This window comes from Diadema setosum, chromosome 3 (assembly GCF_964275005.1).
Source record: "Diadema setosum chromosome 3, eeDiaSeto1, whole genome shotgun sequence".
Lineage (NCBI taxonomy): Eukaryota > Metazoa > Echinodermata > Echinoidea > Diadematoida > Diadematidae > Diadema > Diadema setosum.
The window spans coordinates 29,138,516-29,158,274 of record NC_092687.1 but is presented as its reverse complement, the minus strand read 5'-3'; the positions used below and the strand labels follow the sequence as shown (position 1 = coordinate 29,158,274).

The 19,759-nt window shown below is 38.5% G+C and overlaps 1 protein-coding gene across 1 annotated transcript in view; it reads right to left on the bottom strand.

Moving 5' to 3' along the window:
- The window catches only part of LOC140246758 (uncharacterized), a 146,118-nt gene extending 137,507 nt beyond the window's left edge, over window positions 1-8,611 (bottom strand). Inside the window, exons 1-3 of the mRNA XM_072326094.1 lie at window positions 8,458-8,611; window positions 4,872-5,171; window positions 3,583-3,924 (exon numbers count right to left, since the gene is read on the bottom strand). Coding sequence (XP_072182195.1) covers window positions 3,583-3,924; window positions 4,872-5,171; window positions 8,458-8,611 — 796 coding nt within the window. The remainder of the gene's footprint in view (window positions 1-3,582; window positions 3,925-4,871; window positions 5,172-8,457) is intronic.
- Window positions 8,612-19,759: the final 11,148 nt, after the last annotated feature.

The following is a 19,759-nucleotide window of genomic DNA, read 5'->3' as shown; positions in this document are numbered from 1 at the left end:
CAGGATGTGACTTGCCGGCAATTCATTTTATTGACCCTTTGCCACATCCTAATTATGATGAGACCATCAAAAAGTGTGACCCTTTTCAGTTGAATAAATCTTATGGGCCCCCGGTCTAGTAACCAGTTATTGTATAGAGCCATTCCCTTACCCTTTCCTCTCCATGTGTTCTCTCTTTCTCTAAAATTTGATGAGCATGGTACAATCCTCGTGTTTTTGAGAACATGTGTTTGAAAAAAAGAAAGAAAAAAAAAAAACCGTTACGGGATTGTAGAGAAGATGTAGATGTGGAAAGTGCCCCAAAGTGAATGTTTTATTATGGCGGATCAAGGATTTCGGGGGGGGGGGGAGTAGAATGAGGGTCATTTTACACATTTTCTGCATCTTCTTGACAAATTCATGACGGATTTTCACCCAAATTTGGCAGATAATAGTTTGTATTTATATTTTTATGTGGAATAGTTTTGTTATGATCTTAATTTGCTAAAATGAGCTTCCCCCTCCCACACTGCCGTATAGGCATCTTTTGGGTGATATCATCTTAATCTAATTTTAATTTTGTTAAAATGAGTGATCCCTAAACTCTGGATTTATCCACTTTATATTTTTTGTCTAACCGACGAAGATAGAGCTAATTTAGTGTTATGACGACATTAAAGACTGGAATCTCATGATTGGTTGCAGCGGATTTAGAAGTGCCCCGATGTTTGGGGGGGGGGTGGAGGTCAAGTACGGTAGATTGAAGGGGAATGCTCTCTGTATTCAGTATCTTCTTTAAAAAATCACAGATTTTCACCGAACTTGGTAGATAGCATCTTTACGGTGATAATATGATCACTATCTATTGTAATAAGCTCCCAATTTTTTACCTTATATTGAACGATAAGACTTTGAGTTTGATGTCGAGAGTGAAATGCAGAGACTCCAACCGCAAGCACCTTCTGATCCGGAGATTCTCCCGCCTGATACCCCTAGCAAACGGGAGACTCCAACTTGATGTGCGCTTTCTCGCACATCACGAGCACAATGTTCCTTGTGCTCTCTCGTGCTATCTAAGGCTTATTAAATTTTTTCAACATACAATGAAATTATTAAAATGAGAAATCATTTCAAGCGGGAGAGCGAGAGATTCTGCCAAAATGGGATTTCGGCGGGAGACTTGGAGTCTCTGGAATTGAGTGTAGGCAGCGACAGTGAAACTGATGCCGACAGTGATTAAGTTGGGTAAGTAGAAGAACGAAAGACAATTGAACATGGACTTTTTTTTTTTTGCTATTGATCTTGTTGATATCTGCGAGCATCACAACAGCACGCATTGAACTGTTAGAGTCCGTTCACACCGAGCACGTTTTTGATATGGTGCACCAAAATAAACTAAGTCAGGTTCTGTTACAGTATCACTTCTCCGCTAATGACTTTGTTGCAAAATTAATATCCTACTGGTGATTATGTTGCTGTTGATTTTTACATAAGAATAAAATCTCGGGTGATTTTGTACCGAATTACTATCTTCTTTTTCTAAACAGAACTAGACATGATTCCTTTTGGCGCACCACAGCAAAAAAACAAAACAAAACAAAAAAAAAAAAAACAAACACAAAACAAAACAATAGGTGATACGCTGATAGCGTATCACCTAACAAAGCAAAAAAAAAACAAAAACAAAAACCAAAAAAACATGGCGGTTGCGGTTATCGTGCTCGATGTAAACGTTCCCTTAATACCATCTCTTTGGTTACTGATACTTTAATAATCAAAGAAAGATTTCTCCTCCCCACCACTTACAGTACTGGGTCGCCTGCAGCTAGCAGCATGTAGTAGCAGTCTAAGTCGTCAGAATGCAGGGGAAGTTTCATACGCACGGCTTATTAAACAGAATTTTTCGAATCTAACGTTTCAAGAAAGTATCGGAACTGTTTACTGTAGGCTACCAGGTAAAACTTCAGACCTACATACATGCACACTACACGTTCTAGGGACTAAAGCCAAACCCGTTGTAAGTTATCCATATCCAAGTCCGAATGTGTGATAGTGCACTCTAGTCGAGATTCCTCAATTTTCCGTGGTTTACAGGGTGTATTAGGAACACTTTTTTAAAGGCATCTTAGAAGTACGACTAGTCTAGATGTCTGACGTTAGCTCTATCTATAGACATCTACATAAAAAAAAAGACGGATGTCGAAAATTTCAATTTCAATTCCAATACGAGTCGTTCGGACCTATAGGGAGAACTAGATCAATTTAGCTCTAGGCTGTCCAGTTCATAAGCTTACACAAACAAAAAAAAAACAAACAAAATACGTCCCTCACAGCATTACGATGCGTAAAGCTGGTGCAGTTCTGTAATATATATGTATATATATTTTTTTTTTCATAGGCAGACACTTGTGTAATTATGAATGTGACTCGGGTCAAGGAGACCATGGAGACCGATGGCTGGACTTATTAATGAAAACAATCACAGGTCACCACGTACATCGACGTTTGAGATAAAATTATCCATTCCGCACTTTTATTAAGTGTCTGTTTGAAATTCAATGCAACCGTAAGACATTTTGCACCTTTCTGGTAACCACAAATATACATTTTTCTTTCACAAATCATGACAAAGAATAATTGATTCTGTCACAAAGAAAACTCTCATGTTTCATCCACGCACCCTGAACGCCTTCAGAAGCTAAATAAAACTAGAGCTCACATGCTAGTACACGACCGTTGGCCTATGCGTAGTCAATAGATCTAGAGCCCCACTAGAGGTTGGACTTGTCTTTATTTGTTTTATCAACGTATTGAAACTTAAAAAAAAGAAACATAAACACTCACCTAGATAATATATGTACGTTTGTTTGTTTATTTTGTGTTTATCATGAAGATAATCTGACTGAAATTAGCCTACGCTTTAAATCACGGTGCTGCGTAACAACAGCGCATCAGCACATGGCTAACTCGTTCCTGGCGTGATGTCACAATATCGGTCCTCAAAATTTCGCCGTCTGATCCTGTTTGGCGTTCAGAAAAGGATCTCAAAACACCATCTATTCAATAAGGGTCGCTTAAAGATCATTCATGAAAGACACATGTTCTTGTACACGAAACCATCGGCATTATTACTTCAAACTTCTTATTTTTAACCCTTTTCATCATTTCCTCTGACATTTCACCTCTGAGATTTTCAACTGGAACAGTTTAATATGCGATATTTTTAGCTCTTATATATTTGTGTTATTTTACACCAAACCTCAATTTCGTTTTAGATTAGCATTATTCAAAGAAAGCATTTGATAGTGGCGGGGTTGTGTAAAAGATCTGTTTCTTGGCTATAACGATCGACCTATTTTCATGCGTTCGACTGTTATAGCAAAAACAAAATAATAATTTGTCTTATTTTGTGAACTACTTTATTAAAACACACTCAATGAGATTGATATTTCAACTGATATATTTGTTTCATGTCAGAACAACAAGCCTACTGAAACATTAAATTTCCGTTTAACATGTTTATATAATTTCTTAAGAGATATTTTTCAGTAATACGAAAACCATCAGTCGGAAGAAAAAAAAATAAAAAAGAGTTTAGGAAACCTGATATAGGTAGAAGTGTGATTCCCACGGTTGACGTTCCATTAAGAGAGTCACCGGTAGCAGTGCACAGAAAGGTTTGCTCTATTCCATGTATGGCTGAGACAGTGGCTATCTCCACCCTTTTGTATGTGTCGTCAGACAATGTTGTTTGTTGCGAAACCACTGAATCCCGTCTCTTTCCCGACTCATCGGTCCATAGCATCGAAATGTTAGGCTTGAATCCACTGACGACACACGTTAGATTAATGGAGAGAGTAGCGGAGGGATTTTGGTATGTACAAATGCTTTGATTGGACGGGCTCTTGTCGACACATTCCTCGATTACATGTTCTGTTGCCATCGCTGTGAAAAGGATGAATTGTAATGAAACCATAATTATTTCTTTTAACTTCATCGCATTTTTGCTTTAGTTTACTATGGAATAACATCTCACTTGTTACAGACTTCTTTTCTTTTAGATAAAAAAAGAGATTTATTATTGTTGTTTAACAAAAGGATGAGTTTAGAGCGTCCCTAGAAAACTCATTTCATTATTAATGTTAAAAAAAAACAAACGAGGATGGTTCAGCAAGCACGAAAATAAACAAAGTTAGGGCCCTTTACCCAACGAAAGGGTGACCTAACACAGGTTATGATTCAATAATGATCAATTATGTTCACAAAAAAAAAAAAAAAAAAAAAAAAAACTAAGTTCCTAGCCTACAGAAACGTGGCCAGGTGAGAGCAGACAAGGAATGGATCAAACGAGGGCACTACTACCAAAAGCTCCAGGCGGGTACAGTTTTTGTGGTACACTTGAATATCGAATTTAGATAATATCCATCTAGATACGAAGTCCCAGTACAGACACAGACGCCGAAAGTATGCCTGTTGACCTTTCAAACAAGACCAACCAAAAAAAAAAAACAACGATAAAAAGGAAGATTCGTTTGGAAATGTGCACGACTATTCTTGCATGGTATAATACGTTTTGTTTTGGTTCGTTTTTGAGAGTTATTTATTGGTGAAGTCGCGAAAGAGTTGACAGGTACAACGCGATTTAGCCATTCTCTAAATATTATTTGCTGTTGTTGAAAAAAAAAAAAAAACTAGGAAGAAAAAAAAAGGCGCATCAATTCGTTAAATGTCAGTTCTGACATGAAAATGTCTTTCTCAAGGAACTCACACCCAACGCCAATCTTTTATAGCATCAAACTGCATATCACAGTCACCATGTTCAGCATTTCTACATTTTTTCTGAAAACTGAGCAGTTTTTATTTCAGCCCTTCATTCCTGAAACATTACTTACAGTTCACCGTCAAGAGGGTGGAATTTTCGAAATTCTGGTGACCGATCAATTCCACTTGGCAAAGGTAGAAACCGTTATCTGCCACTTCTAAGTCTGTGATGTCGAGGCTGAAGTTCTTATCGATGTTGAAACGTTCCTCTAAGCTGTTGAAATTCCCGTCGAAGTATCTAGCCTTTGGTATCTGCTGATTGGAGATGCTCTGCTTGACCCAGAGCACATGTCGAGGCTCCTCCTGAATGTCACAGAGCAGCCGAATGTCTTCTCCTTTCCATCCTTTAACGTTGGGGGCAGTGCCTACAACTGAGGCTAGAAAATATATAGAAATCTGAGAACGTCAATTCCATGCATGCATGATGTGTAATACCTTTTGTCAATGTATGATACCTCAATGACGCCGTGGTACGAAGAAGCTGCTTTGAAGAGCATAGAGGTTATGGATGTATGCGACAAGTTGTTTTGAAAACAAACATTTCGTTGAAAATGTAAAAGGTTTTAAGTGGTCAGTGCCGCTATCTCTGCATTAGAAAATTACAATATTTTGTGATTACAAGCATAGGCAAAATCATGAAGAGGGTGTAAGGAATGTTCATGCGTGGATCTTCACAAGAATTGGGAAGAAATAACTTTATGCTTTACCATATAAGTTTGTTTGTAGTTTTTTTTTCTCGTATTTCTCGTTCTGACCTTGCCTTGGTCCTACTCAGTTATCATAAGGTAGACATTGTCGATTGATACTTGTATCATCATCATTTTGGCAATCCTTGGAGACCCATCAATGTCCCTTTATTGACGACAACCAATTATCATGCGATATCCAGTCAATTGACGGTCCAATGACATTTGCAATTTACTTGATGCTCCCTATAGGTGGTGATTTGAATAGACCTGTCATTTTATAGACACGACTCAGTTTAAGACAGATTAGTCTGAGGAAGACAAGATACATCTTGAATACAGTGTATTACAATTATTTATCATATTTTACATAGTCAACATGTACTGATGGTAGGAAATGTTTTATACATATTTGTATTGGGTTTTTTTTTTCTTAATTTTCAGTGCGCATTAATTAGATGTTTTTTTTTTTTATAATGTGCGTACCAAAGTCAGATGTATCAGATGTAAGGTATTTTGGTAATTGCCATCGTCCTCCACAATCTGCTTTGTTTCTATAATTCTCATTTATTCTTCAGCAATATAATCAATATTTTACCGGGCAAGTTGGTCGTAAACGACGTGGAATTGAACCAGGTGGAATATATAAAATTCCTTGGTCTTTATATTGATTGATAAGTTGACATGGAAAGTTCATGTCGATTCTTTGCGTAAATTACTATAAAAATGTGGGTGTTATATATAAGTTAAAACAGTATTTTCCTAAACATGTTCTGCATTCATTGTATTCTACTCTTTTTTTGCCTTATATAGGTTATGGAATCCTGGCATGGGGAAACTGCTGTACAACTAGACTCAATTCTTTATCATTGATACAGAAAAGAGCTATACGGATAATTAACTTCGCCATATTTCTGGAACACACTAATGTCTTATTCTTTTGCAGTAGAATGCTTAAGATCCAGGATTTATATCATTTCAATATCGGGTCATTTATGTATGAATTAAACTCAGGTCTCCATGATGTGTTTTCTTCGATGTTTGTCAAAAATACTGAAGTTCATTCTTATCCTACTAGACAAAAACATTATTTTCATCTTTCTCCTGTACGGGCCGTATCTGCTTAAAAAAAAAAAAAAAAAATAACCACTACAGGACCTAAATTTTGGAATGAGTTGGATAGAGAGATAATCCAATCTCAGTATCTGTATTCATTTAAGCATAAACTTAAACTAGTTTTTCTGAATTCATATCTATAGCTATTCTTCAATCCGTCTCGACATTCTCTGTTCATACTTCACATTACTGACATTATTGATTATGTAACATGTGCCTCGCTCGTGATTTCTGTATTATCTCCTGAACTTCCTTTGTACACTTGGTATCTCTGCTATTGTACACTGCATCTGACTTGTACCTCGCTCGGGTGATCACGCAACTCTCATGAAGTCTCGTGCCGCGGACATTGTTTTCTTTGTTTTTTCTTTTTCTTTTCTTTTGTTTTTCTTGTTTACTTTTCGACGTTTATATTGCTCCAATTCACAAATTGTCATTCCTTTGATTACATATATCAAGTAAGAAATAATCTCACATCCGCATCTGGGAATCTACACAATACAAACAATGCTTCTATGTAGATTCCTCATATTTCACATGTTTTTTATCGTCTTATAAGCTGTACTTGACAATTCATCCATGCTTTTGTATTGTGATGTTTATGTTTTATGTATTTGTTGAAATGTGGAATATGGAACAATAAAAAACAAACAAACAAACAATTTACCCTCTTTTCAAGATAAAATCTGCTGATCTGTACACAACTATAACTGTGCCTCTTTCTTTTTTTTTTATAGATATGCAAACAAATTTTAATCCGTACCGAGGAGTTTGTGTGTGTGTGTGTGGGGGGGGCGATGGCCGGCAACATTCTCCGTCGATCACATGCATCATGACTATACAAGCCCATAACCGGATGGGTGCAACGGGGGGGGGGGGGGGGGGGGTGATGGGGAGGAGTTTTGATTTGATTTGATTTGATTTATTGGTACCTGTATCATCATTGCACATGCACATTCATGTACAAGCATAAGTATAAGTTGTTCGCAGAATTTTTTTTTCCTTCATTGCCTTTACACAGCAATGTACAGCAAAATGTACCAACAAACATACAGCAATGGATAATACAGTGGGGCTACAGCATAAGCGTGGCTTGATTTGCGTGCAGTAAGATCACCTGTATCACTGATTAGCAAGGCATAACAAAATGTTTCTCACCGAGGTGCAGATGAACAGTTGATACAGGTCATGGTCGGTTACATAATTACGTAATAAATGAATTTATTACTAATTATTGGTACAGTGTAATTAATTAATTACGTAATAAATAATTTCATAGGGGCTGCCGCCCCCCCCCCTCACTTGACAGGGCTCGAATATTTGCATCCCCCATTTTTTTACTTTACCCCGAACCTACTCCGATCGCAGCCATTCTTCTAGCGAAGCTGTCAAGAGGTAAATACTTTTCTGAGTTCGACCTCAGCAAGGAGTCTGACATGGAGAAAACGACCTTTGTCACTTCTGAAGGCCTGTTTAATTCACTTCACCTTGCTGCCGTTTGATATGGTGAATGTACCAGCTACCTTCTCACGGCTAATGTGAGAAGTGTTGTTTTGACTCGACAACGTAGTGAACTACATCGACGATATCCTTGAGTTCTTCGAAACCTGGGAAGAACACTTGGACTCCATGCAAGCTCTACTCGCGAGGCTTGCAGGTGCTGGGCTGACTGCAAAACCGAGTAAGTATCATGTGGGTTTCAAGACTCTCGACGTCCTAGGGCATGTAGTAGGTGGAGACGCGCTTAAATCTCACCCTGAGAAAGTAAAGCAAATCCTACAGCCAGAAATGCCGCAAACAAAGTGGTAGGTTCGAGCTTTCCTAGGCCTAGCTGGGTATTACCGCAAGTTCATACCCAACTTTGCAGCCATTGCCTCACCGCTGTCAAGACTTGACGAAGAAAGACAGAGACAACCGATTGGACTGGAAGAGTAGGCGTTCAACACGCCGAAGTCCCTCCTAACGTCATCCCACAAACTCCAGCTTCCAGACCTTGAATCTCCGTTCATAATGGCGACATGACATAGGTATCGGCGCAGCACTGATGCAGCGAGTAGAGGGAGAGAAGTTCCCTATCCCATCTGCCCATACACCTGCTGCGATCTTTCAAACACAGAGCGAAGATATGCCGTCACACAGCCTCGCAATTGCATGGGCAGTCAAGAAGTTCGATGTGTACAAGAACAAGAGTTTGAACTTGAGGTGGACCATTGTCGCTTCATGTACACTGCCAAGGATGAGTTGCAAAATAACAGAGTCTTGCGCTGGGCGCTTGCTCTCCAATTTTACCGCTACCACGTGACCGGAAAGTCAAGGGAACAGATAGCGTTGGGGCAGACTGCATGTTTCCCCATAACACGGGGGAGTATCCAATGTTGATATTGTCAGTGTGTTTGTACGCACAAATCAAATTCATACGTAAAAAATACTATTGTATATAAAAGTGCTTTCTTGAAATGGGGGGGGGGGGTTGTGTCATGATATGACAATTTTTTGTATTTATCACGTAATGACTTGTCTCATCTTATTCATGTTTATCATGTAAGAAATTGATGTCACTGTATAGACAAGTTGTAACGCTTTAAAGAGACACGCCTGAATCAGCATCACCAATCAAGGAGATTTTGCCATACACAATGAAAGTAAAAGACAGTGAATTGGAATTAAATATTTTCAGAGTGGGTATAGACCCCATGAGACGGCAAAATACAAGGAAAGAGTATCCCTGATGCTATGCCTCATACTGTCTGGAATGAAGACGTCATTCAGGACGTAGCAGCACAAGTTAATAGCTTGGTCAAATTAGGACCATTTTAGAGAATTCTTGGTTTCCGTGGACAGGAAGTGATGACGTCAAGCGGTGGTTAGACCAGTGCAAAACAAAACAAAAACAAGACGTCATCCAATAAGGAAAGGGGACAGGACTTCTGTAAAAACTTTCCCCGAAGTCACCTCATCTGACTTCTTACTTGGAGGCCTATGGTACAATAAATGTGTAGGCCTACATATGCAATGTTTTTGGCGCAAAATTCAGATGCCACATACTATTGCGGAACACTGACGATCAGGTTACGTCACTTCAAAATTTGAAAGTTCAATGTTAGCAGAGTGTTGGAATCATTGTGATTCAGGGATTTATGCTTTTCGGCTCGGACAGCCTGATCGTCCAGAAGAGAATCACTCACCAGGCGGATTCGAGTTTAAACACCAACAACTGTTGTAAGTACATGGCCGTTTAATTGAAATTTGTTTATGCCTTGTACGTTTCTTCGTAATTCCTGACATGGCATTGTGCATGTGTAAGATTTTATGTCGAACCGAATGTTAATTGCATTGTGGAAGAAACTGAGACCAAGAACAACGCTTATATTTTAATGGACTGATTAATCATCCCTTACTCAGCGTTGAAAGATAATGATACATTGTGAAACATTACTATGGCTTTATGAAGAGAATCAAAATTAACCAAAGACCACAAATTATAAGCAAAGTATCATGTTATCAAATGAACAGGGTGTTTGGGGTTCCAAAGAGGACCACGGTTTGGGGTTCAGACGAGGACCGAAGTTGGGAAGTCAACAATCAGAAAGGGGAGACGACCAGCTACTCCAGGCAGGGCATCTTCCAGAAGCCTAGAGCAACCTAGCAAGGAAGCTTCTAGTACCACTTACCAAGCAGAGCAACCAATCTCAAGATCAATTAGAATCGGGAATCTGTACTGAAGTTCGTAATTTTTATTATCAAGCTTATAAACCATCACAACTTTGCAATCAGTGAAATAATTTTTTTTTATATTTATTGTAAGAATACATTGTGATTGGCTGCTTATTTCGAGGCACACTTGTTGCACAAGTTGGAAGGGTTGGTTGAATGAATGACCTGTTAACAATCTGCTGTATTTTGAGGAGGTCACTCATTGACTGTATAGAAAAGATCCCAGTCGGAGGGAGGACATTTGTTCCCCATGTTCAGAGAAAAGTCCCATGTGACACACACTTTGATAAAAAATCTGGATTTTTCATGTCTGTCAAAAAATATTGTTACAAATATTTGGAATGCGGTTGGCTTAGTCTGTCACCTCTTCCACATGAACGTTATTCTGCCGGGGTCATCACACAAGCCCTACACCCACGAGTCATACAGCCCACGAGTACGACACTAGGCAAATGAGACCGACACAAGGTAAAAACAGCCCACGAGTTCGACAGACACAACACGGGGTTTAATGCACTCTAAAAACAATCCCTGTCAGTACTGACCCGGAACCGGGTCCGTTGGGGTCACACCCCGTTCCGGGTCAAAAATGACTTGGAATTTGGTCATGAAGACCGAGAATAGGGTCACCCTGACCCAATTCATGACTCTGAATGGGGTCATATATCTGACCCCATTCCGGAACGGGCTGTGACCCCAACAGAAGCTTTCCGGGTCAGTTTTGACCCGGATGTGTTAACAGTGCGTGAGTCGGTCTCGTGGGCCTTGTTTGCTTAGTGTAGAACTCATGTGCTGTACGACTCGGGGGCTGTATAACTTGTAGGCTGTATGACTCGTTGGTGGCGGTCTCGTGACGTGCACATATTCTGTCATGGGTAAGTCTAAAATGGTGGGCCGAGTAGTAGGACAGTTTTGGAGAGGGTATCTCCTTCCCACAAGGGGGGGGGGATTCTGTTCTTTTAAGATTGAAATTTAATAATCTGATTTGGGGAATATCTGGCACGCAATTTTGGTTGAACGTCGGAACAAATATGTTAAACTAAAATAGTGTAAATAAGTTAATGGGGCTGACGTAAGGGGAGGGGCGTCGTAAGAGGGGGTCCCTCCCCCTTCACAATGATGAGGTTTTTGGATTTGTGCTATTGAATATTTATTATATATGTCAGATAATGAGAAAGGAAGGAGAAATCGGTGCGAAGCTTTGACAACATTATTCCTCGCACTGTTTATCCTTATCCGAAAAGTATTATATATATATATATATATATATATAATACTTTTCGGATATATAATACTTTTCGGATATATATATATATATATATATATATATATATATATGGGTGGTGTTCGTTATTCCGAAGGTTCGTTATTCCGAAGGTTCATTATTCCGAAAGTTTGTTAATAAGAAACACACAAATTTCCTATACCTTGAGGTTCGTTAATCCGAAAATGAAAAGGGGTTCGTTAAGTGCGCTTAGAAACATCTGTATTAAGCGTCTTAAATGTATTGTATTATTATTACTATTATCATCCGAAAATGAAATGGGGTTCGCTATTCCGAAGGCTCGCTTATCCGAAAATGAAATAGGGTTTGTTACTCCGAAGGTTCGTTTATCAGAAAATGAAATAGGGTTCGTTATTCCGAAGGTTCGTTGATCCGAAGTGATATAGGGTCCGCAACGAACCCTCGGAACAACGAGCTTTGTTTCATTTTCGGATTAACGAACCTTCGGAATAACTAACCTTATTTCATTTGCGGATAAATAAACCTTCGGAATAACAAACCCTATTTCATTTTCGGATTAACGAACCTTCGGAATAACGAATCTTCGCAATAACGAACCTTCGTAGTAACGAACCTTCGGATCAAAGAACCTTCGGAATAACGAGCTGTAACCGAACATATATAGACCTATACAATCAATGATCTGGTGCACACATTTGGTCTAGTATTTTGAAATTGTCAATTCCGTGGTAAAAAGCATATTTTCGGTATCGAAGGAGGACCGATAATGGAGGAGGTCTCCTACCCCCCTCCTGGATCCTTTGCATTATTAGAATTGAAACGAAAAATGTGCACATTATCATTTAAAGAGCTAGAACACAGTTTGTTGGATCATATGAGAAATTGTCAATGCAAATTGCATAAATTTCTGGAGGAAGACCTAGGTGCATGGGGTAGGGTTTGGGAGAAGATTCCCCCCCCCCCACACACACACACATATTATACCCTCACGCTAGGGAATAAACTAAAGATGTGAAGCTCACTGTAATGGAAAATTGTAAATTTCCCTATTCTCCTACATTCATTTATGGCTATAGGAAGGTGTGTGGGTACCCCCTTTTTAATCATTTTGGAGAATTGAAATTCAAAGTTCGGGTTCGTACTTTGTATGAAATATTTGAACCAGTTTCTATTAAAAAGTAGGATTGTTATGCAACGATTAGTTATGCAACGATTATAATGGCACTTCAATACTTGGAATCCACTTTGCATACACTAGTTGTTGCTGTGTCGGACAGGCCTCGTGCGAGCTTTCAGGTTGCCAGGAACAACTTTTGTTAAAATGACATGCATAAGATTTGAATATATCGGTAAAGGGGTCTATTCATGATTCGGTTGCAGTTAGAAACAGTGCATTTCATTCTTTGTCTTGCTTACATCTGTGCAGAGGTTTCACATTACTAGCACTTGTAAATATGTAACGTTTAACTTTGATATATCATGCAACTTTTGTTAGGCTGTAGCTCGTCACATATTTTCACACTTACTGTATCCCCTCTGTTAGACTGCAATATTTCTCTTCGAAGAATATCTCATCTTAATATTGCCATGGGAACTATTATATTGTGTTTTTGTTGTTTCTTGTGTTTGTGATGTAGTGTGTTTTTGTTAGGCAGCTCACCACAAGCTCTGCTTTTTGAGGTTCTGCCTTCCTTGTACAACTTTATGTATGTGATTTACAACATGAAAAAGAATGAGATGGAAAATAAATGTTTTACAAACTTGAACTTGAACTTCATTAGTAGCCTGTAAACATGTCATATTAAATATGATTACAATTATCAACGTTTTTGGGAAGGGACGATATTGGAGCGAACACCTATATGCAATGTACCCTTTCAAGACAAACATGCTTGTATGTGTGTGTGTGTGCAAAAGCGTGTCCAGTCTACCCTCCCCTACAACACCGCCCCTAAAAATGGCGGGCTGCACCAGTTTCATCATTATCGACATCCCGCTATCTCGAATATTTTGTGTATTGTCTCTTTATAATATTTGGCATTGTTGTGTCACAGAAGAGTGCGCCCGATAAATTGCTAAAGGAATTCTGGGGGACAAACACTTTATTATGACACCTTAGTGTGTCCTTGTGTGCAAAGTCTACATGCACCTTAAAGGACAAGTTTACCTCCACATAGACATCTGGGTTGAGTGAATGCAGCTATATTAGTAGAACACATCAGTGAGAGTTTGAGGAAAATCGGACAGTCCGTTCAAAAGTTATACACTTTTGAAGTTTCTGCTCACTCAAGGCTGAATGAGAAGACTACTATAGCTTGTGATGTCACCAACGTACAACGTTATAAAGAAAGAATAAGGAAATTCAACATATTTTGGTCTTTTCTCGCCTTATAAAAGAATACTTGACGTCTCTCTTTTAGAAGGCAGGGGGAATAATATTACCCTTAACTTATTATGTGACCCTGCACCACAAAACAAACAGAAAGTCACCAGACATGGATTTTAGTTAAAAGCAGATTCTGAAAGAGCAGACTCTATGCTTTAAAATGATGTATGACTCAATTCAAATGGTTACCTCTAACCTATATAAATACTGGAAAGAAAGCACACACCTGGAAAGTGTGAACTGAGAAAAGAGGCTCTGAAGTACAGGGTCTATTCAAGTGCTTAATCTTTACTAAGCCGTGCAACATGTGCCATGAATGGGACAAAAACATGATGTTAAACACTGTAGCACAAAAAATTAACGGATTATCAGATTAAGCTGAAATTGAGCATGGTGCATAACCACATTCTGCCCGTGATAGATGTCAACTTTCACAGCAGTAGCATCATCCTTCCAAAAGTTATTGGAGTTGAAAGTGAAGAGGGGATTTTCAAGAAATGAAAGGGGCCTCTAAGAAAAACCCGATCGCAATACTCTACCAAAAGAGAGGTTGTTGAAAAACTGCTAAAAAAACATTTTCCCGTTCAATTTATGATCCCAAACTTAGGGATAATGTAGAAGAAGAGAAGCTCTTTCAGAAAATATGGAAAACTCAACATTGACTCGGTTGACCCAATTCACCTTTGTTGAGTTTGATTTGATTTGATTTGATTTATTGTTGCATGACACAATCGATTTGACATAAGACTGGACATAGCGTCGTAATTACATAGAATACAAGAGAAGACAATTGCGCAAACATGAAATGTGGGGACCTACTAAAAAGCAAAATCTTGTAATGCATAGATCCCTGTATAGATGAAAATGTTGGTCTTCTTAAACAACCTAGTAACGAAAACTATGAAAGGAAGGAAAGTGACGTATAAAAGAAAAGAGAGCAAAAAGAGCAAGAGAAAGAAATAAAATATACGAGAGCATAGTGAAATACTAATTTGCCACCTGCATTGTGCTTACAAGATTCCTTGTCACCCGAGCAACATAGTTACGTAACTGTAAGAATGCGCCAAAATACACATGGTACATAATGATTCATTAATTCAGGAATAGCCTTGACTCAGTACAAAGAACGAAAAGCAAACCTAGAGACCTAATAAACGACGAATCCGATAAAGAAGAGGGAGTTCGAATAGAATTGCATGTTGTATGATTAGACATAAGCCTGCACGAGGGATTTTTTTTTTTTTTTTAGTTTACGTTTAAAACAATTCAGTGACAACGATTCAGTGATGTTAGAGTCAAGGCTATTCCAGAATGTCGGACCTGTATGTATTATTGTTTTAAGAGCAAATGCAGTTCTTACGGGAGAAAAATGAAATGAATTTTCCTGTCTTGTAGGGTAGGAATGTATAACTTTATTTTTTACAAACATGGGAGTGAAAGCATAAGGTAATTCGTCTTTAGTTAACTGGTACATAAATATCCCAAGGGAGTAAGTATAAAGAAAAATGTCAAAAATCTTTAAGAGGTTATTACTTTTGAAAAGTGGGCTTGTCGGTGCTAATTAATTTTGTACAGTTTATAATCCTTATAGCTTGCTTTTGTATTCTGAAGATAGACTCCAGGCGTATTTTGGAACAATATGGTCCCCCAGGCCAATATGCTATAATGAAGATATGGAAGTCGAATATAAGGTACGTAATATGGGGAAAACATGCTTAAGCTTCTGTATAACACCCAAATTTCTTGATAGTAACTTACATAAGTGATTTATTTGTTCCTGCCAAGATAATTTACAATCAATTAAAAGGCCAAGAAATTTAACTGAATTTGTCTGTTGTAAGTTTGCCCCTTTGATTGAAATTGAGCCAGGTAAACAAGTAATTGTATTACTAAACACCATAAAATTAGTTTTGTTTAGATTTAAGAATAATTTGTTAGTTTGAATCCAATCATTATCGTGATTCAACTGAAAGTTAAGCATATCAAGTAACTCAGGAGGATTTTTGTGCGTCAAAAAAAGACTTGAATCGTCCGCAAACAAGAGGAAAGAAAGGAATGCGGACGACCTGGGCAAATCATTTATGTACACAATAAAAAAAGTGGTCCCAAAAGGGAGCCTAATTGTGGAACACCACATGTTATATTTGCTGTGCTTGAATCAGAATCATTAACTGTGTACATATTGTGATCTCACGTAAAATCGAAGGGTGCGACTTTTTGTTTGTTTTGTGATGCACGGTCATATATGTCAGTAATAAGTCTAATAGCAAGAAATGTGCACTTTATTCAAAAAGTGTAGTTTTGTGAAATTCTCTTTGTATTTCTTTATAATCGTTGTACGCATATGACATCATACACTGTAGTAGTCTTCTTATGCAACATTGACTGCGCGATAACTTTTGAACGGATTGTCCGATTTTCTCCAAACTTTCAGTGATGACTAATTGTGTTCTACTAATATTGTTGCATTCACTCACCGTAAACTCCACATCATATATGAAGGTGGACTTGTCCTTTAACTAATAGGTATGCTCAGATGCACACTTCCTTTTTCCTATGTACAATGTATTTGTAATCAATTGTAAGTCTTGAGATCAATGTGAGTCTACATTTTTTTGGTAGTTCGATGCACTGGTCTATATGAACTTTTTCTGAACTTCTTACTCAACACGTTATGCAAGAAAGCCCATATTATAGCTTTGGGCATAATCAATCCTAAAACAGAAGCTAATAATCAATAAACTAATAATAATCCAGAACTGAGCCTATGGTGAGTTGTAATAAGTGAGTTCACTTTAAGCCCTAAGTTAGAAAAAAAAAAAAATCTATGTTATGTTGATTGCGGGGAATTGAAAATTGAAAAGGAAAAAATACTGTGAATGGATTAAATACCTTGCTTTCTGGAAAAGAAGACTGCTACTTATAGTGTTAGATAACGTGTAATCAAGAAGAAGTGCATAGCAGAGCTTCTGCTGTTTGTTGGGATGAATGAAATGATGACAGTTCTACCGCATACAACGGTAACAATGTAATTGTCTCTCTGCTTGTATAATCTTACAGTTCCATGCATCATGTGCATGAACGGCTTATTCGTATTACAATGGTTTAGGCCTATCTTCAACCTAATCGCACTGGCTTTTTACGACATGTTACACATCACATCCTTGTATGTCAGCGCATTCTGAACGAACAGTTTTCCAAAGGATTATTTACATGCACATGTTACTTACAAACACACATAATACTGCAATTTAAAATCAGTCAGTCATGGATGTCTTGTCTTGAGCTGTTGTCTTCCACATTTTATGTAGTCACAGAGCAGCATTACTTTGGTGGGAGCCTTGCGTTAAAACTACAAGGTGTCAATGTCAACGTTAGTTCCCATGCGGTGATTAACAGTGTGTAAATGCATAAGTCTTGCAGTTATTTCGAGCCTGTGGTCTGTTATAGTAATGGACTTGATTCACCTTGCATCCTGAACGTGCAAATTATATTTGCCTGATATCTTAGATTGGACTGCCCTCTTGGATATGGTTGTAACTGTGGAAAGCTGCCCATTTCGAATTACGGATAACGCATACCCGCCAGCCCTTCGCATTCACATACAGCTAGGAACCCCCCCCCCCCGAAAACAAGTAAAAAAAGACAACAGATAAACAAAATATGCAGGGAAGCATTTTGAAATGACATCCCCTGTCTGTTAGATTGATTATTGTCACGCTGATACATACATGTGTAGGCCCTATTAGTCCAGGCTGGAAGGCACCCAACCTTGTTTTTTGATGGATTCTTGTCAATTCGAGGGTGCTGATTCCAAATCCGATTGATGCCACTCGCGTAACCTTGAGCATTTTCGGCAAAATGCAAAAATCCAAAATAGCCGCCAGATATGCTAATTCGACCGTGATAAACACAATAATGTGCATTATATGACCAATTATTCCACCAAACATTGTACATTTCTGTTCCTAGAGTTACTCCATCTGCATTTGCAAGCGAATTTTCATTTCATATAGGTTCATTTAGCATTTAAAGCTCATTTTTTTTTATTCAAAATGACCGCCATTCTTATGCTTATGTACTATATGAATGGCAAAACATCTGCATGGAAGTATAGAACAAATTTACTGTATTTCCAGTCCCGTACCTGCGCTATCATAAAATGTTGCATGTGCAATATGTTGGGTGTCACTTACAATATATAGGGGGCCTACATATATGAGCATTTGATATTCATAAACCTTTCGATGTTGAACACATTTTTTTATATATTTCATTTTGTCTCAACAAAAGTCTCAACAATATAAGTTCACTAAATGTCTCGCAAGGAATCAATATACCATCATATTCTACATGCCGGTTGAATATAAAAATATAATACTAACACAATATATCAAGTAGCCTAGATACATGGTATTTATCAAATAATGTTGAAAATGGAGGGGAAGCTAGAAAGCAAAGTTTGTAATATACATTCCCCTAAAACCATATTAACAAAGTACAGAAATATACAGTAAGTGCAGAGATACATGGTTGCAGACAAAAACACATCGGACATTAATGACACAACTAAAAACCCTTTACATTGTAGATTTTTTTTTTTTCCAGCAAGGAGTTGGGGGGGGGGGGGAGGGAGCAGTCCTGCACTCTTAAAACATCCGAGTCAGAACTGACCCGGAACTGGGTCCGTTGAGGTCACACACCGTTCCGGGTCAGAAATGACAAGGAATGGGTCAGATGTGACCCATTCAGAGTCATGAATTGGGTCAGGGTGACCCCATTCGGAGTCTTCATGACAAATTCCAAGTCATTTTTGACCCAGAACGGTGTGTGACCCCAACGGACCCAGTTCCGGGTCAGTTCTGACTCGGATGTTTTAAGAGTGCAGGACTGCTCCCTCCATCACTTTGATATGATTTAATTTAGAAGTGCCGCCTTGATTTATCGAGCAAACCTGATTTTATTCTTGAATTAAAACAACAACAAAAACTGTTGAAGGCATAAACGAAACTGTCCTAATGCAATACCGTACAAACTGTTCATTAAACATCAACCAAGGAGCAATGTGAGATACCTCTTTCAGTTCTCTCACAGTTCCCAGGTGTTGATAATATACACTTTGACATCATGATCTCATTCAGTCTTGTCTTAAAACTAAAACTGTCATTTTTATTGTCTTTAAAGAACCCTTTAATCGTATCAATGTTTAGGAGCAGGCGACATCAGCCCCAAATTTGCAGAATTCTCAGGCTAAAGATGCATATCAGTCCTGCATTTTTTTTAATTGCAACCACATCTGGTGGTGTTCAGCACTTCCTCAGGGGTCAGAGGGCGATTATTTGCCATAGAAACAGGATGAAGACATGAAGAATTGCTTGATCACCACCCGTCGAAGCCCTGCGGCTTTGTTGCCAGGCCAGAGACAGTGTTGTAGGTAACTTGGTGGTATCAGAGATGACAGCATCTGCACCAACCTGTTTTGGGGTCAAAGCTTTCAAGTTACAGTAGGGAAATCTAATAGGCTTGTGGGATTTCAGGCGCATTGATGGCAGGTTGTTCAAGGGGGCTATTCATGAAGTGTTTTGTCAGATCTTTTCTTTTTGACAAACTGTTATAAGCTATTAAATCCTTGCATCTGATTGGCTGAGAGCAAATTTGTCAGACAAATTTGTCAGACAAAATGCTTCATGAAATGCCCCCCCCCCCCCCCCATGCTATCGTGTTTGGAAGGTCAGGGTATGCGTTGACGGTACTGGTGACAGTTGCCATCCTTTCCTTCCAGTGTGAGGGAGAGTGATCGAGTGCCAGTGA